Here is a 23,448-nt window from a genome sequence, read left to right as displayed (position 1 = left end):
TGGCAAGGTACTGTCATTTAAACGGGCACAACCTGGGGTAGAGGGCCAACCCCCAGGCATAAGATCATCAGGCCCATCGAACTGGCGTGACAAATACGTAGGGGGACGTCCGGTCTTGCCTGTGGTACTGGATGGCATTCCTATGAGTGCCCTACTAGACACTGGGTCACAGGTGACTACCATCCCGTACGTGCTCTTCAAGCGGTACTGGAATGACTCGGACATAACCCGCTACCCAGATGACGACCTGAGCATTATCGCAAGCAATGGTCAGCCCGTGCCACAGATAGGATTTAAAGAGGTGACCATCAAGGTCGGTAGAGTTGAACTGCCGGCACAAGGACTGATCATTGTGGACATTGACCGTCGCGAGAGTCACCCAAAAATAACCCTAGGTACTAACGTAATTGAAAACTGTCTTGCAGAGGTGATTCTTATTTTGCAGCAGGTTGCCAAGAACGCCAGTTCCTGCCAGCAGCGTGTGCTCCAAAAAGAGATCCGGGCACTGATGAAGCGGCAACAAGTGGAACTATCTGGTGGTGAGATAGGTAGCGTGAGAATGTGTGACCCGTTCCCTATTGCCATGCCCCCAAAAAGTGAGATGATGATTTGGTGCCGGGCAGCTATTGGTCTAAGAGGTAGAGACTACCAAGCAATGGTAGAACCCGTCTACTCAGACAGTAGGCCCACCATTTTGACAGCACGGGGGGTGGTCGATGTACGCCATGAGAGGGTGCCCGTCCGCATCATAAATATCAGGGAGAGAGAAGTATACCTGCCCCGGTATGCCACGCTAGCCAAATTGTTCACCATAAACCAGAACTCTGTACAGGCCGTGGAACCCTTGCCTCCATCTCAACCAGAAGAAGGTAACGGCTATAAGAAACCAATGGAGGACTGGTGTCAGCAACTGCATTTGGGTACTGATTCCACTCCCTCACACCAAAAACAGGGAGTCTACCGGGTGGTTCAGGAGTACGAGAGAGTGTTTAGCAAACACCCGCTAGACTTTGGGCGAGTAAAGGGGGTAGAACATCACATCCCAACGGGAGACCATCCTCCCATAAAGGAGAGATACCGACCCGTACCCCCTGCACACTATCAGCACGCCAAGGGGATGTTAAAGGACATGAAGGAGGCTGGGGTAATTAGGGACAGCTGTAGACCCTGGGCAGCTCCACTAGTCTTAGTGAAAAAGAAAGACAACACCATGAGACTGTGTGTAGACTACAGGAAGGTCAACCGTATCGCACACAAAGATGCGTATCCGTTACTAAGGATAGAAGAGTCCTTAGCTGCATTAAAATCTGCTAACTTCTTCTCTACTTTGAACCTCACTAGCAGGTACTGGCAGGTTCCTGTAGCAGAGGCGGACCGGGAGAAGACCGCATTCACTACCCCGATGGGTCTCAGCGAATTTAACTGTATGCCGTTCGGGCTCTGCAACGCACCAGGAACCTTCCAACGGTTGATGGAATGCTGTCTGGGACACCGGAACTTCGAGACGGTCCTATTATACCTGGACGATGTCATCGTCTATTCCAAGACCTACGAGGACCACCTGAAACACCTGGCCGAAGTGTTTGAAGCTCTGGCAAACTATGGCCTAAAGGTGAAACCCTCCAAGTGTCACCTCCTGAAACCAAAGGTGCAATACCTGGGACACGTGGTGAGTGCTGACGGAGTGGCTCCCGACCCCGATAAGATCACCGTGATTAAAGACTGGCCAAGACCCTACAGCATAAAGGAAGTGCGGCAGTTCCTCAGGTTGGTAGGCTACTACCGAAGATTCATTCCCGGTTTCACCAAAAGGGCAGCCCCTATGCAGGACCTCCTGATAGGTCAATCTCGGAAAGCCAAAAACCAGAAGCCGCCCTTCAGGTGGGAAAAGCTGGAAGAGGAGTCTTTCTGCCAGCTGAAGATGGCCCTCACGGGGGATGAAATCCTGGCGTACCCTGATTACAGCCAGCCCTTTATCCTCCACACGGACGCAAGCAACATCGGGCTAGGAGCCGTACTGTCCCAGATCCAGCAGGGGAGAGAACGGGTAATTGCTTATGCCAGCCGAAAACTGCGACCCACGGAAAGACACCCTAAGAATTACAGCTCATTTAAGCTTGAGTTCCTGGCAGTGGTGTGGGCGGTAACCGAACGTTTTAAGAATTACCTTGCCTCTTCCAAGTTCACCGTGTACACGGATAACAACCCGTTGACACACCTGGTCACTGCAAGGCTCGGTGCCCTGGAACAGAGATGGATGGCCCGCCTGTCCAACTATGAATTCACCATCAAATACCGGGCGGGACGCTCAAATGCCAACGCGGATGCCCTGTCTAGAATGCCAAACTTACCGGACGTAGGGGAAGATCCAGAAGATCTGGAAGAAGTCGAGCTCCCTGCGTTCCATCGTCATGGGATTACCCTGTATTCCCACTGTGTGAAGGACAGGCGCTCTGTGACGTTCAATCCCTTGCCCCACTACAGCTGGGCGGAAACGCAAGACAGTGATCCCGCAGTCCGTCTGGTGAAGGAAATGCTGACACAGGCCGATGCCCGTCTTGACCCAGACGCTCCGGAGGAGACCAAGCAACTGTGGAAGGAGAAAAGTAAGCTGTTCCTCTACAGGGAGAAGCTGTGCCGAAGAATGGTTAACTCTCGAACACATGAGTTGACCTGGCAGGTAGTGGTCCCAAGACGAGACGCGGCTATGGTTCTGGAGGCATACCACAACGGAGCAGGACATTTTGGATGGAAGAAGCTGGAGTACTTGTTGCGTGAACGGTTCTACTGGGTAGGCATGAGAGGAGCCATCGAGAGGTGGTGCAGAGACTGTGGCCCGTGCAACCTAAGAAGAAAGGACCGTGCCAGCCAGAAGACTCCCCTGCAGCCCACCATCACCAGACAGCCACTGGAACTGGTAGCCCTGGACCATGTGAAACTGGCTCTGAGCAGATCTGGGTATGTCTACGCCCTCACAATCGTAGATCACTACTCCCGGTTCCTGGTGGTGGTTCCCGTCAAGGACTTAACGGCTCAAACAGCAGCTAGAGCCTTCCAGCAGCACTTCTGCCGTCCACACGGGTACCCGGAGCAAGTGTTGACAGACCAAGGACCAGCCTTCGAAGCAGAGGTCTTCCAGGAATTCTGCAACCTGTATGGCTGCAAGAAGATAAGAACAACGCCCTATCACCCGCAGACCAACGGACTCTGCGAGAAGATGAACCAGGTAGTGATAGATCAGCTAAAAATATTGCCCCTGGAAGAACGCAGCCTGTGGCCTGAGAAACTGCCCGATCTGGTGGACCTGTACAACCACATCCCGGTAGGTTCCACCAACTGTACCCCGGCTTACCTAATAAGAGCAAGACCTGGTAAGCTGCCTATTGACCTGGATATGGGAGTCCTGACACCTGAGGACACCTCGCCAGAGGCAGACTGGGATACAGAACGGCAGCAGCAGTACCGGAAAGTACAGGAGAGCGTCGAGCGAAGTCTCTGTCAATCAAGAAAAAGGCCGGAAAGGACTTATAACCAACATGCTCCCGCTGTTCCCCTGGTACCTGGAGAGCAGGTCTTGAAAAGAAAAAGGCGGCTCCATAAGTTGGACGACCAGTGGGAAAAGGACCCGTACACCGTACTGCCCTCAAGCCACAATAATCCAAAGGTGTACGTCATCAGCAAGGATGGAGGAGAGACCACAGCCACTGTCTCCAGAGACCACCTGAAAAAGTGCCCCGAGAAGTTGCAAAGCACGGATGAAGATCAGGAAGACCCTCAACCCGTAGAGGAAAAGGAGGAAGTGATCAGCACCGTACTCGGAGACTTTCCCGGTCCTGGACACAAGTAAACAATGCTATCATGGTGCCCGTCCTCACCTTTCTCCAGCCAGCCCCTCAAGTGCCTACAGAAGACCAGGTAGAGCTGGAAGAGCAGCCGGCCCAGGAGGCCGAAGAGTCCACACCAGCAGCGCAGGAGGATCAACCCTCTGCTAGTAGTGAGCCTGCCGTGCCCCTAGTGAGCCAAACAGTGCGCAGACAGCTGCCCAGCCTACCCGCAACATGCCCTACACCCTGTAGTGCAGAACCAGTTAGTGAGCTCCGTAGGTCCACTAGAGTCACTAGAGGTCAGATGCCCGCTCGCTGGAAAATATAAAGTAATGCACTGTAAATTTACCTGTTTATTGAGAAATGTTGATGGTTTTTGTTGTTGCCTGTTAATAATTATGTTTCTCAGTTACCCTGCAGATTTATTTGGACTAACAGGTTATGGACGCTGGATAACCGGAACAGTTTTGTAGATAGTTGCACATTGTGCCTCTTGCGAAGATGGCCGCGGAAGAGAAAACCTGTCTGGCGTGGCCTCCTTGCGGCCCAAAGTAGCTAGCTTCAGCCTTGCAGCCACGCCCAAGGCCAACGCAAGGGGTTTGTTTTGGACAGGTCCCCTACTTCGCTTAAACTTCACCTTAGGTGATATGGACACCCGGTTGCGGACACGCCGTGACCTTTAAAGAACTAATGCTGCTTGTAAATATGTTATTTTATTATCGTTTATACCCTTGTATTTATGTTTATTTAAAAATGTGTTTAGTCCCGGAGTACTAAAATTTACTAGTAGGGAATGTGGCACCCCAGGGGTCTGGTTGCCACAGTAACAGAAATATTATGTCTGAGAGCAAGTGGGAGGTTTCTCTGGACAGGAGCCCTAAGCATGCAACACTGCCCGCCCAGACCTGGGAGGGGAGGAATCTGCCCTTATAAACTGGGTCTGGGGCCGGATTAGGTGAGTTAGAGCTTGGAGAGGGAAAGATACAGCAGGAGCTCTGTAGGAACAGTAGCTGAAGACCAGGGGCTGGAAGCTAGATAGCTCGCCCTGGCTGAAGATACTAAACCCGGACACGGAGTCCGAGGCTGTGGGGACATCCAGGTCCAGCAGCAGAATCCAACCGGCAGGGGATTCCAGGTCCTCTGGCCTTAGAAGCCCGGAGGCACGGTCACAAGCAAGGGACCAGCACCGCCGTCGTGGAGCGGAGGCTAACAGAAGGCCCCAAGTCACCAGCCATACGGGTGAGCACCACATGGTATACTCAGGGACGTGGGCTACTTGTAACCGCTTACAGCAAGGTAGCCAGGAAAGAGTGCAGATAGACGGGGAGGCCTACAACTCCGCCTGGCCAGGGGAGATCCTGCTTGCTCACAGACTGACCAGGCCTCTACTGCTAACCAGTACTCCCGGGAGGGTCTGCTTTATACCATCAGTAAAGACCCTGAACTGCACCACACGTCTCTGTGTTTCTTCACCGCACCAGCACTACTGGTGCTGGGACACTCGCGCACCATCACTCCCATCATCTACACTAGCTGCCCTGAGGCAATACTTCTCCCGTGGGGAGTTATCCCATACTTGGCTGCGCTTACAACATCAGCCTCAGCGGTCTGCAGCGCAGCGGCGGTCCCCACTGACCGCAATCCACGGGTGGCGTAGTCGGACATTTGTTATTACACTAAGACTGCCACTGGTTTGACCACCCTGAGCCACGGACCGGGTCGCCGCCACACTGAGACTACCACCCCCAGCATCCCACCAGAGGCCCGGTTCCGGGTTCCCCACGCGGCCCAGGGGGCGCGTCATATGAACATAGCCCAAGCCATGGTTTTTGAAGATCTGATTGTAATCCCATTGGTTGAAAACACAAGACTAATTTCACCTCCAAATTATATGCTTATCCAAAAGGTTCACATACAGTGGGGAAAATAAATATTTGATACACTGCTGATTTTTTAAGTTTTCCCACTTACAAAAAATGGAGAGGTCTGTAATTTTTATCGTAGGTACTAGTGATGGGTGAGCACTAAAATGTTCGGGTGCTCGCTGCTCGGGTCGAGCAAATTGGAATACTCGGGTGTTCGACCCGAGCAACGACCCCAATGTAAGTCTATGGGAAACTCGAGCATTTTTCAGGCGGCTCCCCCCGGCGGTCTGCAGAGGGCCTAAAAATTGCCCAAATCGATGGGAACAGTGCTCAAATGACATGGGAACAGCATGGGGAAGACCCCTGGAAACATTTCTGATTCCCAGATCACTGCTGTCAACAACATTGTCAGAGCTATTACGCCACTTTTACGGACTCACAATAAAACATACAAAAACAAATCCAAAAGGATTTTCCTGGGAAATATGTTAAGGAACATCCTTTCCAGGGTAATGACTTGTATATAAGGCAAAATAAATAACCAAAACCAAAAATACTCCTCCACACCTTGGGCTATGTTCACACGTAGCGTTTTTGATGCATTTTTGCACTTTTGCATTGCTTTCAACTGTAATGCAGCTTGCTGCATTGCTAAAATGTCTGAGGGGGTGTGTTCTGGCTGACCACGTACCTCCAATTCAGGTGACTGATCACATGACTGTGACATCATCACAGGTCCTGTGCGCACAGAGGAGATATATATCCAGGTGGTTTTGAAACACGGGGAGTCAAGAGACCTGATCTCTGTGCCTGGGACACCATTAGCCCTGGAAGGCACAAGGCCTGGAGGCCACACCTGGTGAGCCTTAACCCCTTTACAACATAGGGCGTATTAATACGTCCTATGTCATCACCCCCGGTTCAGTGAGGGCTCCGGCGGTGAGCCCGCACTGAACCAAGCACATATCAGTTGATTATTACAGCTGACATGTGCCCGCAACAGCCGCGGGTGGAATCGCGATCCACCCGCGGCTGTTAACATATTAAATGCCGCTGTCAATCTCCGACAGCGGCATTTAACGCGCGCTTCCTGGAAGCGCGTCCTAAGCCCCGCCCATCGGCGACCCCGTCATGTGATCGCGGGTCACCGATGGGCGTGCATGACAACCCAGGGTCTGCAGCAGACGCCTGTGGTTGTCATGAGCTGGTCGCTATGAGCGCCACCTAGTGGTCGGTGCTCATAGCACAGGACCATTTCTGCTGCATGCAGGGGATCTGCTCATCCCCTGTATGTAGCAGAGCCGATCAAACAAGTGCTGCTTCTAGTCTCCTATGGAGACTATAGAAGCATGCAAAAAGTGAAAAAAAAATGTTTTAAAAAATATTTAAAAAATTAAAAAAAAAAAAAAGTTTAAATCAGCCCCCTTTCGCCCCATTCAAAATAAAATTATAAAAAAAAAACCCCACATATATTTGATATCACCATGTTCTGAATCGCCCAATCTATCAATATAAAAAAAGAATTAATCTGATCGGTAAACGGCGTAACGAGAAAAAAATTCTAAACGCCAGAATTATGTTTTTTGGTCGCCGCAAAATTGCAATAAAATGCAATAACGGGCTATCAAAACATCAGATCTACCCCAAAATGGAATCAATAAAACTTCAGCTCGGTGCGCAAAAAATAAGCCCTCACCTGGCCCCAGATCCCAAAAAATGGAGACGCTACGGGTCTCGGAAAATGGCACCTTTTTTTTTTTTTTACCAAAGTTTGGAATTTTTTTTCAGCACTTAAATAAAAAAGAACCTGCACATGTTTGGTGTCTACGAACTCATAATGACCTGGAGAATAATAATGGCAGGTCAGTTTTAGCATTCAGTGAACGTGGTAAAAAAATAAAACAAAAAACATCTGTTGTATTGCACTTTTTTGCAATTTCACTGCGCTTGGAATTTTTTTCCCGTTTTCTCGTACACGATATGGTAAAACTAGTAATGGCTTTGAAAAGTACAACTCGTCCCACAAAAAATAAGCCCTCACACGACCATATTGACCAAAAAATAAAAACGCTATGGCTCTGGGAACAAGGGGAGCAAAAACCGAAAACTCAAAAACGAAAAATGGCCCGGGGTGAAAGGGTTAAACCACAGCTTTGGCAGAACAGAGCTGATGGAAGCAGCTAGTCCCGGCAAAGGTAAAAGACGGTGCTTGATATGGACATTGATGTTGTTACTTTGCTGAAGATTGTATCTGAAGCCAAGCGGGCATAGCTGCCACTGAAAAGGTTCTAGGATATTACATGTGTAACATTCCTGCGAGCCACTGAGATGGACTATGTAATAAGCAGTTTATGATGTGTAATAAACTGCTGAACTTTAGATTACCAGAAAACATTGCATGTGTGCTTTAATTATCCCGGTGAAATGAGTGCCCCTCAACATGATCAATAGTGCTACCTCACACAACCAAGACAAATGCATTCACTGGGAAATGTCATTTTAACATTTTACAACCTTATCTGGCCATGTGGTGTGTGACACATCTTCAGACACATGCATATAGTGCTGAAAAGACATGGGAACAGCATGGGGAAGACCCCTGGAAGTATCTCTGACTCCCAGGTCACTGCCTAAAAGTGTGCCCATCATAAGTGATCTTTGGCACATGCGAAGATGCCTCCCGCCATGCACCTGTCGTTGCAGACTTGCAACAATCACCATCCACATCCTTGTACCAGTGCAGCCTTCAGTTGTCCCTACTCCATTCCTTGGAATGCAAGCGCAAGTATGCAGCCAGCCAGCCACCCACCCACAGGCTGCAATACTATACTGCCAAATTTTTGACAGCTGCTTGCACTTGAAATGTGGCCTTTAAGGCTCGTGGAGGCAGAAGCTGTCCAAAACCTTATGGTAGCGGCAACCGGGTATCCATACTCGGTCCCCAGCTGCCACTATTTCTCCCGGTATCGTCTCCGCCTTCCACAAGCACGGGTCCCACAACATTTCTTGTGCCCTCCCCAGTGCACTTACTAGGAAAGACTGCCTAACCACAAACACATGGACAGGTGAATGTGGCCCGGGATGGTATGGAGCCAGTCCCCACCTTTTTTTGCTGAGAGTTGTATTTCACCAGAGCCATATTCTTTAGCTTGGTGAAAGGACTTGGGAAACCGTATCTACTCCAGCTGTCATTTCTCCCAGGAAGTCCTCTAAAGCTGCTTTCACTTGAAATGTGGCCTTTTAGGCTCATGGAGCTGGAAGCTTTTCACAACCTCATGCCGGCGGTCGTCATGTGTCCATACTCGGTCCCCAGCCGCCACTATTTCTCCCGGTATCGTCTCTGCCTTCCACAAGCACGGGTCCCACAACATTACCCATGCCCTCCCCAGTGCACTTACTGGGAAGGACCGCCTAACCAAAACCATGTGGACAGGTGAATGTAGACAGGGACGGTACGGAGCCAGTCCACAGCTTTTTTTGCTGATAGTTGGATTTCACCACAGCCATATTCTTTAGCTCAGTGAAAGGACTGGCATAGAGGGAAACTGTATCTACTCTGGGTTTCATTTCTCACAGGAAGTCCTCTAATGCAGCTTGTTGCAGAAGCAATGGCAGCCCTTCCAACATCAGCTCCCACTTGTCGGTGGTGCTTCAACACACAAACATCTTTCTTTGCACCTTTAATTTCATGACTACAGAGTTGGGCAATGGCCTGATCTGCAATGTGGTTTGAGAAATAACATGCATAAGCACATCCAATCCACATTAAAAAAGCAGCCATAGAGTGTCCGGGAACCTTCCCACACACTTTTTTTTAGCCAGGGCTGCTTCTCGGCAGGGTTGGACGGGCCCACCAGAGAACCGGAGATTCCTCTGGTGGGCCCTGGCTTCTCGTTCAGGAGAGTTCATAGAGCTGAGGTGAGGCCATGATTATGATAGCGGCCACCATCTGCTTAGTTTTCTGTTACTTGGAATGCAAGCGCAAGTATGCAGCCAGCCACCCACTCACCGACAGGCCGCAATACTAAACTGCCAGATTTCAGGGCAGTTGCTTGCACTTGGAATGTGGCCTTTTAGGCTCATGGAGGTGGAAGCCTTTCACAACCTCATGCCGGCGGCGGCCGGGAGTCCATACTCGGTCCCCAGCCGCCACTATTTCTCCCGGTATCGTAACCGCCTTCTACAAGCGCGGGTCCCTGAACATTACTGCTGGTACTTTTCTGTGGTAGTCTGCTTGCCTCCTACCAGCCTGGAATATTTCCAGTAAACTATGGTACAACACGATGGTATTAGCACTGCCCCCAGTACCAGTAGCGATGCCATCCCAAATTTCCTTCTCAGGAATTTTATTTGGTAGACTGAGTAGCTGCCCAAATACATTAGTTTCTCACAAAGGAGCTGAAGATAGAGTGGCAGAAGGTGCAAGTTTCTCCAGCCTGTTAGATATCAGAGGGTGAACGGCAGCACAATGGATCAGTGGTTAGCACTGAAGCATTGCAGCGATGGGATCCTGGGTTCAAGTCCCAGAAAGGACAACATCTGCAAGGATTTTAGATGTTCTCCCTGTGTTTGCGTGGGTTTCCACCTCAGTAAAAAAGCAGCCATAGAGTGTCCGGGAACCTTCCCACACACTTTTCTTAGCCAGGACTGCTTCTCGGCAGGGTTGGACGGTCCCACCAGAGAATCCTCTGGTGTGCCCTGGCTTCTACATCAGGAGAGTTCATGATAGCGCTAACTTTGCAGCTGCAATGGGGCTCTTGAGCGGGGGAGAAAGGTGAGCCCTCAGAATCAAATCATCTGGTGGGCCCAATGTTTTTCAATCTGAAACAGCTTCTCAGTGGGAGTTGCATTTCACCACAGCCATATTCTTTAGCTCGGTGAAAGGACTGGCATAGAGATAAACTGTATCTACTCCGGCTGTCATTTCTCCGTCAACGGGTTCCACCCATTGTCACACACGACCATGCCTGGCTGTATGTTCAGCGGTGAGAGCCACAGATCAGGCTGCTGTGTTAAAGCTTTCAACAACTCTACAGCACTGGGGGGTTTGTCACCTAAGCATTCAGCATGTTATCTTCAGCACAGCCTGTTACTGATTGGCCGAGGCAGTGCTGCAGTGCTTTCAACTTGTGACTGATGTGGTAATTTCGGAGATGGAGGAGGAGGTGCAGGAGCTGAACAATGTGATTACATTGAGGTTACATTGGCGACTCTGTTTATAATACTAAGGAAAGATCCTACTGTTTTTTTTTTTTTACATTATTTTTTAAGACAAATGCATTCACCAGGAAATGTCATTTTAACATTTTACAACCTTATCTGGCCATGTGGTGTGTGACACATCATAAGACACATCATGTTTCATTTATGATGGAGGGATTCTGAAAGTCACAAAGCCTATTTTTATAGGGCCATCAGGCGACCCTTACTATTCTTAAAAGGCCAGCATTTGGCCCTCGCTATTGTTAAAGAGCCATCAGCCGGCTATGCTTTGTTGTTCCCATTATTAACGAGTGGGTCTCCTATACTATTATTGCGGATGCAGTGACTGCAAGGGCTGCCAAATATTCGGACGCAACCCAATACCCCTTTGAAGAGACATAAAAAAAATGTTCCCATTATAAAGGAGTTGGTCTCCTATAGTGGTAATGCCCATGCTGTGACTGCAAGAGCTGTCAAAATTTGGGAAAAACCCCACTAACAATTTAAAGACGCATAGAGCAGGGCCACAGTAACGAGTACAACATGTTCCCATTAGAAAGGAGACGGTCTGCTATACAGTTATAGGGTTGCAGTGAGTCCGACGGCTGACCAAATTTAGGAAAAACTTCACTAAGAATTTAAGGACACATAGAGCAGGGCCACAGTAACGAGTACGACATGTTCCCATTAGAAAGGAGAGGGTCTGCTATACAGTTATAGGGTATGCAGTGAGTCCAACAGCTGACCAAATTTAGGAAAACCCCCACTAGCAATTTAAAGACACATAAAACAGGGTCACAGTAACGAGTATGACATGTTCCTATTAGAAAGGAGAGGGTCTGCCATACAGTTATAGGGTATGCAGTGAGTCCAATGGCTGAACAAATTTAGGAAAAACCCCACTAAGAATTCAAAGACACATAGAGCAGGGCCACAGTAACGAGTACGACATGTTCCCATTAGAAACAAGAGGGTCTGCTATACAGTTATAGGGTATGCAGTGAGTCCAAAGGCTGACCAAATTTAGGATAAACCTCACTAAGAATTTAAAGACACATAGAGCAGGGCCACAGTAACAAGTACGACATGTTCCCATTAGAAAGGAGAGGGTCTGCTATAGAGTTATAGTTCGTTGGACAACCAAGGACTACAGGTGAGAGAGACACAACTCCAATTCAGCAGAGGCAGGGGAACACTGTCAAAGTTCTGGGAGAATTTTCTCAGCCCCTCCCATCGCACAATCCCTGAGGTGTGGGGTACTCTCACAAGTAGTGCCAAGATTGGGAAGATGTTGAGGGAGTACCTTGCCGACCGTACCAACGTGAGAGTACCCCGCGCCTCAGGGCTTGTGGGATGGGAGGGGCTGAGAAAATTCTCCCAGAACTTTGACAGTGTTCCCCTGCCTCTGCTGAATTAGAGTTGTGTCTCTCTCGCCTGTAGTCCTTGGTTGTCCAACGAACTATGACTCCTGCCACCAGCGTTTTCTGATGGGAATTTTTTTAATAGTTCCGCAACACGGGCCTTCTGGTACTGCCCCATTTTTGTAGACATGTCCACCTCAGGAATAAGAGATATAAAGTTCTCCTTGTAGCATGGGTCTAGAAGTGTCACCAACCAGTAAGGACTGTCACCCAAAATTTTGAGAACGCGAAGGTCACAGGAAAGGCAGCGCAACATAAACTCAGCTATGCGTGCCAGACTACTAACAGGCAAGACTTCCATGTCTTCACCAAGAGGACGAGTGACCATGCTCTCCTCCTCCTGCTCTCTGTCTTCAGGCCATCCACGCTGAACAGACGGTATGACATTTGTGCAGGTAGTAACGTCTATAGCGCATGAAACTAGCTCCTGTTCTTCCTCTTCCTCCTCCTCTTCCTCATTGTCATCCAATCCATGTTGGAATGAGATAAGGCTGGGCTGTGTGTAATCACCCTGTATGGTTCCTTGCTCCATGTCATCGTGCTCCGCCTGCAATGCATCCTCTTTGATTGTGAGCAGAGAGTGTTTCAGAAGACAGAGAAGCGGGATGGTGACACTAATTATGGTGTCATCGCCACTGACCATCTTGGTGGAGTCTTCAAAGTTTTGGAGGATGGTACATATGTCTGACATCCATGTCCACTCCTGAGGTCTTATGTGTGGAATCTGAACTGAATACCGACGGCCTTGTTGACGCTGGTATTCAACAACTGCCCTCTTCTGCTCATAAATCCTTCCCAACATCTGCAGTGTAGCATTCCAATGTGTGGGGACATCACACACCAGTCTGTGAACCGGAAGCTGCAAACACTGCTGAAACACGGCAGGGGCGGCGGTAGCTGTAGGTGACTTTCTAAAATAGGCGACTTACTTTAACAAGCAGATCTGGCAGATCCGGGTAGCATTTGAGAAGTCAGTGAACCATGAGGTTAAGCACATTGGCCAGTCACGGTACGTGTGTGAGCTCGCCTCGCCTCAGAGCCACCAGGTTCCGGCCATTGTCACACACAACCATGCCTGGCTGTAGGTTCAGCGGTGTGAGCCACAGATCTGTCTGCTCTTTCAGAGCTGTCCACAACTTTTCAGCATTGTGCAGTTTGTCACCTAAGCATATTAGCTTCAGCACAGCCTGTTGACGCTTGGCCGAGGCAGTGCTGCAGTGCTTCCAGCTTGTGACTGATGTGGTCATTTCGAAGATGGAGGCTGAATAGGAGGGGGAGGCTGAGGAGGATGAGGTGCTGGAGCTTTAGACTGTGGGGGCAACCCTGATTGACCTAGGGCCCGCGATCCTTGGCATCGGGAGGACGTGTTCCGTCCCAAGGTCCGACTGGGTCCCGGATTCCACTATGTTAACCCAGTGTGCCATCAACGAGATGTAAAGTCCCTGCAAACAAGCACTTGTCCAAGTGTCCGTGGTTAGGTGGACTTTCCCGGTAACTGCGTTGTTGAGGTCACGGCTAATGTTTTGGGACACGTGCTTGTATAATGCGGGGACGGCACACCGGGAGAAATAGTGGCGGCTGGGGACCGAGTACTAAGGAATGGCCGCTGCCATCAGGTTGCGGAATGCTTCCATCTCCACGAGCCTAAAAAGTCAACATTTCTAGCGCAAGCAGTAGCGAAATGTGGGAATTTAGTATTGTGGCCTGTGGGGCTTTGGCTGCTTATTTTCGCTTGTGTTCCAAGGACTGGGATATAGACAACTGAACCCTGTGCTGGGACAAGGACGTGCTTCCTGATGCTGCTACTTAAGAGTGTGCAATAGGCAAGATTGAAGGGCAAGAGGCATCTTTGCATGCACCATGGACAGGGGATTGGCTTGCATGCACAACAGGGGAAGAAGCAGTGGTGCCACCGGCTGACACTGTTCCTGGACCCTGGGGTTCGGCCCACAAAGTTAGGTGCTTTGCTGCCATGTGCCTGATCATGCTAGTAGTGGTCAGGCTGATCGTTTTGCCACCCCTGCTGATGCTGGCCTAGCAGGTGGTGTAAATGGCCTTCTTGGGGTTATCGGCAGAGTCTTAAAAAAACAACCAGACTTGGGAAGACCTAACAGTTGTACTGGCAACTTCCTTCATGTTGGTGTTACGGGGAACGGTTGGCTGTCTTCTTTCTGTGGCCACCACATCACTTCTTCCTGCCTGTTGGGGTGCTCTGCCTCCCTCCTCCTGTGTGCTGCTATCCTTGCTCTGCATGTCCTCCTGCCAGGTTGGGTCAGTTACTATATCATCCACCACCTTGTCTTCCACTTCCGCACTCTGGTCCTCCTCCTGACTTTCTGGCAATTGTGTTTCATCATTGTCCACCTCTTGTGACACTTTCCCACTGTCGCCTTCGTGTGACCATGGCTGCTCAAATATTCGGGCATCGCTACATGCGATCTCCTCTTGCCCTGCTTCAAGTGAACCGGGCAAGAGGCCCGAATCTATAAACGGAAAAGTGAACAGCTCTTCGGAGTGTCTAAGTGTGGGATCAGTTGTCTCTGGGCACTCGGCATGGTGGGAGGAAGAAGGTTCAGGGTGAGGAATATGCGGTCCAGACTCACAGCTACTGAGACTTGACCATGTGGAAGACACGGTGGTGGTGGTGTTGGCTAAGTGACTGGAAGCATTATCTGCTATCTAACCAATAACCTTTCACACTGCTCTGTGTTCAATAGCGGTGTTTTTCGGTCCCCTATTAATTGGGACAGGAAGGTCGAGCGTGAAGATGTGGGTGTTTGTTGTGGCACAATTTCAGCTTGCCCACGGCCTCGGCCTCTGCATGCACCATCACCATCACGTCCAGTTCCCCGTCCCTTGCCACGTGCCTTGTACATTTTAAATGGAGGATAATATCTTCCATGCTCAATACAAATGACTGAATTTGGAGCGAACGTATATGTGATCCGTGTGACGGACAAACCACAGTTTTAAATACCTGGCCTGTAGGCAACTATTTTGAACAGTAAACTGGTGTAAATTGCATCACTGACGCACTGAAAAATCTTTTTAATGGAGGCCAGAAATGGCAGTATTTTCTGAAAACTTATATGTGATCTGTGTGATGGAAAAACAACAACACAGTTTTAAATACCTGGCCTGTAGGTAACTATTTTGAACAGCAAACTGGTGTCAATTGCTTCACTGACATACTGAAACAAATTTTTAATGGAGGTCAGAAATGGCAGTATTTTCTGAAAACATATGTGTGATCCGTGTGACGGACAAACCACAGTTTTAAATACCTGGCCTGTAGGTAACTATTTTGAACAGCAAATTAATGTAAATTGCTTTACTGACAAACTGAATTTTTTTTTTAATGGATGAAAGAAATGGCAGTATTTTCTGAAAACATATATGTGATCCATGTGACGGAGAAAACACAGTTTTAAATACCTGTCCTGTAGGTAACTATTTTGAACAGCAAACTGGTGTCAGTTGCTTCAATGACATACTGAAATAAATTTTTAATGGAGGCCAGAAATGGCAGTATTTTCTGAAAACGTATATGTGATTCGTGTGACGGAGAAAACACAGTTTTTAAATACCTGGCCTGTAGGTAACTATTTTGAACAGCAAACTGGTGTCAATTGCTTCACTGACACACTGAAATAAATATTTAACGGATGCCAGAAATCGCAGTATTTTCAGCGCAATTATTTGTAATCCGTGTGACGGGCAAACCACAGTTTTAAATAGCTGGATTTTTAGCGCTGTAATATGGAAAGGACCTGGCTGTATTCTGCAGTGCCAACAAGCGAATGGCGCAGAAAAACGTGGTCTCTGGATTGCTTTTTAAGCAAATAATGAGGATTAAGATCCAAAAAAAAATGTATTCCTGGCCCCTGAGACGTGGGCCTATTTCTAGAAATATCTAACAGCAGCAGCCGACAGAACTGGAATGGAGCCTCTTGTGCTATGTGCACTGCAGTCTGCTATATATCCTGCCTTCCTTCCTATATACACTGCCTGCCTGATATCTCTGCAGATGGATTAGCCCTCAGAAGGACTGTTTGTTGAGATGGATATGTGTCTCTAATATAGTTTGGTACACCTACACTAACTAGAAACAAGCAAATCTCTCCCTAGCTCAGCAGCACCTCTCTCTACACTGTCTGATTCCGGAGTAACTGTGACGAGCACGGCGGCACCAGGTCTGATATAGACCTGATGACGCTGTGCGGCCAGCTAATCACTGTAATGCCACAACCAACATGGCTGCGGCATTACAATGAGTGGCAGACAATCCCTGCATGTTCATTGGCTCTGTAAAGAGCGCCAAACCAAACATGCAGGGAGGAGACCCGAGCTCCCACCGGGCAACCCCGGAAATACTCGGCGAGCGCAAAGCATCTCGAGCAGTGAGAAGATCGGGCGAGCACCGAGCAGTAGCGAGCATGCTCGCTCATCACTAGTAAGTACACTTCACCGGTGAGAGACCGAATCTAAAAATAAATTCCAGAAAATCACATTGTATGATTTTTACATAATTAATTTGCATTTTATTGCTTGAAATAAGTATTTGATCACCTGTCACCTACCAACGAGCAAGAATTCTGGCTCTCACAGACCTTAATTATGTGGACAGGTGTCTTTTTTACAGGTAACAAGTTCAAACAGGTGCAATTAATACAGGTAATGAGTGTAGAGTAGGAGGGCTTCTTAAAGAAAAACTAACAGGTCTGTGAGAGCCAGAATTCTTGCTGGTTGGCAGGTGATCAAATAATTATTTCATGCAATGCAATTCATAAATGCAATTTAAATATGTAAAAATCATAAAATGTGAATTTCTGTTTTTTATTTTTAGATTATGTCTCTCACAGGTCAAGTGTACTTACAATAAAACTTACAGACCTCTCCATTCTTTGTAGGTGGGAAAACTTGCAAAATCGGCAGTGTATCAAATACTTATTTTACCCAATGTATATGAATTGTGAACCTATGTATGTTAACACATATAATTATAATCAATATTTACCTGTAGGTAATTGTTATAGTAGGTTCCTACTACTTCAAAGCAGCCATTAGGCAATTGTTTGCTCTGCAGCCAATTCACGGAATCTTGAATGTCTTTCTCATCTATAGGAATGAACTTCTTAGCTCCATTGTAAGCCTTGATTATGAATGCAGTGAGCCTTCAAAGAGAGCATTGCACATTTAAAGAAATTTCTCAGTAATAGAAAATCATATCTATCCTATATGACCATGCAGGGTTCACGGTAAGTAGTGAGGCACATAAGACCATTAAGGCTTTGAATGTGATCCATAAAGCCAAATTAAAGAATACCCCCATGATGCTTCTTTCAGCTGATGCAGAGAAAGATTTTGATCTGATTAGTTGGACTTTTATGTTAGAATCTTTTAAAGCTTTGGGTCTTAAAATTGTTTCAATTCATTAGTTGTCTATATACTGCCCCCTAAGCTCGTGTATGGGTGAATGATGTCCTCTCAAAACAATTTTCTATTCAAAATGGAACACATCAGGGTTGTTCCTTCTCACTCCTGATTTTTATAATCCCTGTTAAACATTTCCTTTGACATGTTTGAACAAATAACAGTGTTTGTACAGGACTCTTATACCTTCAATAACATAGCTGCATATGCAGGTGACTTATTTTTTTAACACAGATCGTTACCTCCTTTCCTAATCTAATGTCCAAGTTCAGATGTTTTGCCATCCTATCAACTTTTAAAATGAATCTTCCGAAATCTAAAGCTCTGAATATCTTGACAACGAGGTCCTTAATAAACACACTAGAAGCCTTATTTAGTTTCAGATGGACCTCGAAATCACAAAAATATCTAGGCATAAATCTTTCTACAAGTTTTTCAAGCTTTCATTTTTTAAGTTTGCTGAAGTCTATACAAGTTGACTGCAAGCCATGGTCCAAAACTATCTTTATCTAATTTGGCACGTGTGTGATTACTAAAATTAACATAATACCTCTTATCTTATATTTATTGGATACCTCTTCTATCAATTGGTGTTTAATTTCCACTTTAAGCCCTGGGTGAAAACTGAACAGAGCTTTACTTCTAGTTCTTTTAGTTCTATTCTATGATTGCCATCTTTCCTGACTTTGTAATTATTCTGTTATAGTCTCTATGATTGCCTGTTGCTCTATCTCAGATATCCAAAAACATTTCATTTCATTTCCTTCCCCTTTATATCCTTTATTTAGTAACCTGTCCTTCCCCTGAAGATTGGAAGACCAAATGTATGAATTATGGATGGCGAGAGCTTGTTTTCATGTTTATCATTTGGGCCAATTATGGATAAGTAATTTTTGATCCAGTTCAACTAGAATGGTTGTATATGCTTCAGCTTAAACACTTTGTTTTCTTCCTTTTCAAGCAGGGAAAATTTTTTCCTCTACTTCAAGCTCTTAATTCAAACCCCAAAAAGAATATTTTTGGCCATTTTTTTAAATTAAAAAAGTCTAAAAAGTCAGTTAGCGCTGTGTGTTGCTAAACAGGTTATTGCTAACCAGTGGTTAACATCTGTTTATATGGTTAAGTCTCTTTGACATTTCTGAATTTACATTGAAGAACTCTAAAGGGGTTCAATACAGTACTAGGAGACCTCAAAGTAATACACATCTTTTCTGGGCAAATAATGGCTAAGCAAAATTTGCTGAAGTGGGAGAATTCAAATTTAAAAAGATTCGATCATCTCGACTACTCTTTTTTATATAGGTGGACCTCACAAAAAAAGCATCTACTGCACTTCAGAGCCAATAGGCAACTGTATAGTACATGATTGTATTCATCAAGGTCATACATTTGGCGTATATAACAAATGTCTGGTGTGATCAAGCCAAGTTTTTGGAAAGAGTGGCGCTCATTTATAAATTAGTTCATTCTATTATCACTCTGTTCTTATTGAAGAGCTTAAAACACAAAAACCAAAAGGAGTGAGAGACAGAATACCTATCATCCCCAATATTCTCATGTAAGCTTACTATACAGGTGTTTGTTCTGCATTTTTCATACCTACCATATATTTTCATCACCATGAAACATTGAGTAGGCTCCATTTTCTACCCTATGTGTGAGTTGTTTTTGGTAGCCTATAGATAGAAAATATTTTACAGTCCTACAAATAATTTATTTTGTCATACAATTCAAGCCTTTCTCAGTCAAAACATGGATTTATGCCACAATGTAGTATAAAATAGACCTTTCAGCTCTCCTGATACATCTGTTATCATAAATACTTGTCTATTCCCTTTATAATAAAATTGTGTGCTTTGTGTTGTTTCTTTAATATTCCCCCTGAAAATGTAAGGAGAAATTGACAACTGGGCGTTACGATTGCTTTGTCAATACTGTGTGTCCCTAGGCAGTCTGACATGATCAGCATTGGCTGGACACTATCAGACTGTGTAGAGACATGTTTTATGTTTTAATCCCGCAAAACGGCCTTCGGGCGTATACGCAGACGGGGCCATAGACTATAATGGTGCCAACTTTGTCGTGCATCATTTTTGGGCATAAACGCCTCCTGGAGGAGGACACCCAGACGCAGTCTACTGCATCCACCTTCAGTAGGCTATGTAAGCGGGGCCACCTAGCCTGTGACAAAACGCAAGGTGAACGCACTTTTATGGTAATATTCAATTGTCCCCTTTTCGTACATTTTAAGTAGAAAAATCAGATGAATGAGAATCATACTATGATATCATGTTTTCATCATGTCACTCACCTTTAGTCATTGCTTGTATAGCCTCTGCTTTTGTTTCAGGTGTCAGTTCTTCTGTACTCTCGAGATACTCCATTGTGGAAACATATCTTGTAAACTTTGCTAAATTCTGTTCTCCACATCCATCAGGCAAATCCACCAGATTGTCCAAATTAAGAATAACATTGGTCATGAGATCACCTAGCAAGATATTATATAAATAATATAGAATAGTATATACAGTAGCATTATATTTCCCTAAAATGTAAGGTTTCCCAGGTGAGATTTTCTATAGTTCAAAATGACCTACCCATAATTATGATGTGCGCACGTTCAGAACCTGGGACCAGTCTCGCTGGAACATCGATGTTAATCGCAATTGCTTCACTGTTGTCTTATAAGAGTAAAGATAAAACTAAAGTTAGAATTTTATTGGGTCTGTCATCATACCATTAATAATATGCAATGGGTCTTTCAGGTTTACTTTTCTTATATCCAGTATACATTTCTATATAGTACTGTACTGTAGCTATTAAATAACATTGGCAACCTGAACACACATGTGAATGGAGACTTATCATTTACATAAGGACAGGTTCAGAAAAAACTTCAGTCAAAATTCTCTACCAGGTGTAATGTAGCTCTGTCAGTGGTCACCTGGCAGCTCTAAAAATGTCTACGATGGACAGGCTTAGTGCAAGCCACTCCGTTTACCAGACCTCAGGGGTAGCCCTGGCCTTTACCCTTTAACTCCTGTATAGGGATCTGGACTTACACAGAGGACCCTGAGCTGGGGCCATGGAGTCAACTGCTGGCTGGTGGTGTAGGCTGGCAACAGTGGTCAAGTAGCTGGATCAGAACCGAGAAGCCAGAGAACGTACAAAATGAAAAGACGAAAGTCAGTAAACATGTCCAGGTCAAAATAATACACTAATCAGGAGCTGCACACACAGGATGGAACCAGAGGAGCACAAGACTATATTTGGTATGCTAGGAGCTTTAGTGGGGTGCGGTGCTTTACAATAGGCTGAAGAAGGGAGCTGATTATGATTACTTCAGCTTGAAAGCAAACTAGACAGTACTACAGGTCACCATAGTCGCTTCATGAACAACCTTTCATATGGGTGGTACCATGACTTTGGCTCCTCAGATGATTGGGCAAATGACAGATTTTACCAGAGAAACCTACAACCACAATAGATGTTTTTTTTGAGGATATAACTGCGCATGTAACACAGGGTAAGGTTTTAGTAATAGAGGTGAGGACAAACCCGAACTTGGGTACACCTTGACATTGGTGGGATGGCATCTACACTTTTTTTGATCAAAAAAGGCGTTTACTAAGTACTAGTGATGAGTGAGCATGTTCTGTTAACCCTTTCGGCAAACACGCTCAGCTGTTTTCCGAGTATCTTCAGCATGCTCGGGCGTTATGTTTGAGTCACTCCGTGTGCATGATTTGCGACTGACAGCTTTAATACATGTGAGAAATGCCTAAGAAACAGGCATTCCTCACATGTATTAAAGCTGTCAAACTGTTGCAAATCATGTGCACGGAGTGACTCAAACATAACACCCGAGCATGCTGAAGATACTTGGAAAACACCCGAGCATGCACGTAAATCTCGAGTAACAAGCATGCTCGCTCATAACTACTAAGTACCCAATGTTATTTATATGCTCTACTGCTTTTACTTATTTATTTAAAGCAGGTTATTTAATTTATTTTTATTGTTTCTGTTTTGGGTTTTGTCCATGTAATACAGGGATAGCTTGAATCCACTATAGCAGCCAACGCTTCATTAGCTGGTAGTCTGGATCCACAGGATATTTTGTAATTACATACAATATATGCATTGGCATTCTATTAAGGTTAAGGTCATGCCCTTAAAAGGGTTGTCCACTACTTGGACAACCCCTTCTCAATCACTGTTTCCCCCAAGTAAAAAAATAACAGCTATACTCACCTCTGGGGCAGCACCATTACAGTGGTGTCAGCGCTGGCTCACCCAGGGCTCACATTACATTGTTATGTCACGCTATCTTTGAGGCCAATCAGCAGCCGCTTAACTCTCCCTTCCTTCAGATATAGCTGACATCCAAAGAAAGTCAGAGTTGTGGCTGATCTCTCACAACCTCAGGATATCAGTTACGTTAGAAGGAGGGGAAAGTGAACTAACACCATAACAATGTCACACACCTGCACCTGAGGTGAGTCTAGCTGTTAATATTTTACTTGGGAGAAACAGTGATTATGAAGGGATTGTCCAAGTAGTGGACAACCTCTTTAAAGCGCACCTGTCAGCAGGATTGTGCGCAGTAAACCACATACACTGTCAGGTGGGCACCGTTACACTGATTAATATGATACCTTTGTTGATGAAATCCGTCCAGTGGTTCTTTTACAATCTTTATTTTTATTTTTATGACATAATGAGATGCTCATGCTTAAAGATAGCCTTTGGGGAGGGGCTTTATCTGGTGCTCCGATTATGTATTCCTATGTCTGCCTTCTGACAGGTCACTGTGCCTTCAGTGACCTGGTTACTATTTTAAATACTGTCAGTGTAATTGTGTTCCAAACCTGAAATTTACATGCATCAAAATGGCCCCTGCTGCCCGCACATGCGCAGTAGCATCTCTCGATTGTCAAGAGATGCTACTGCACAAGCGCTTGATGGTACCATATTGCTGCAGGCAAATTTCTATTTCCTCCAGCAAAATGGCGCCGCTAGCAATAGATGAAACTGCATCCACGAGGGCACCATTTTGCTGGACGAAAACTAATTTGCCTGCAGCAATATGGCGCCGCGTCCCATGCATGCGCAGTAGCATCTCTCAGCAACCGAGATATGCTACTGGGAAAGCGTGGCAGGCGGTGCTATATTGCTGCAGGCAAATTTATTTTTCCTCTAGCAAAATGGTGGCACTAGCCTTCTGACAGTGACCTGTCAGAAGGCAGACATAGGAATACACAATCAGGGCACCAGATAAAGCCCCTCCCGAAAGGCCGCCCAGAAGCACAAGCATCTCATTATGTCAGAAATGAAAATAAAGATTATAAAAGAACCATTGGACGGATTTAGTCAACAAAGGTATCATTTTACTTAGTTTAACGGTGCCCACCTGACAGTGTATGTGGTTTACTGAGCACAATTCTGCTGACAGGTGCGCTTTAAGTAGGGTGCCCATGGAGCATCAGTGAACTGGAAATGATCATACCTAGCAGTATAGTTATACGCTGCTATTTTATTTAGGTGTAGTGTACAAATGATGTGTTCTGTGCAAGGACAAACTTGTCATTAAAATGTTTGATTTGCATATCAATGTGTTTCCCAACAAACATCCACAGGAGTTGAGCCTACTACACATAACAAATGCCAGCTGTGTTATACAGTTGGCAACTGCCTTTATCA

At 46.1% G+C, this 23,448-nt stretch overlaps 1 protein-coding gene across 3 annotated transcripts in view; it reads right to left on the bottom strand.

Moving 5' to 3' along the window:
* The window catches only part of LOC141273397 (alpha-2-macroglobulin-like protein 1), a 302,764-nt gene that overhangs the window by 36,138 nt on the left and 243,178 nt on the right, over positions 1-23,448 (bottom strand). For all 3 annotated transcript variants that reach the window (XM_073685165.1, XM_073685166.1, XM_073685167.1), the window contains exons 23-26: positions 20,343-20,426; positions 20,057-20,233; positions 19,349-19,421; positions 17,330-17,486 (exon numbers count right to left, since the gene is read on the bottom strand). In XM_073685165.1, the coding sequence (XP_073541266.1) occupies positions 17,330-17,486; positions 19,349-19,421; positions 20,057-20,233; positions 20,343-20,426 (491 nt within the window). The remainder of the gene's footprint in view (positions 1-17,329; positions 17,487-19,348; positions 19,422-20,056; positions 20,234-20,342; positions 20,427-23,448) is intronic.

This window comes from Phyllobates terribilis, unplaced genomic scaffold, assembly GCF_046119375.1.
Source record: "Phyllobates terribilis strain yellow unplaced genomic scaffold, ASM4611937v1 Scaffold_5__5_contigs__length_657084704, whole genome shotgun sequence".
Lineage (NCBI taxonomy): Eukaryota > Metazoa > Chordata > Amphibia > Anura > Dendrobatidae > Phyllobates > Phyllobates terribilis.
Note: the sequence above shows the minus strand (reverse complement) of the source record. Positions and strands in the feature narration are given on the sequence as shown.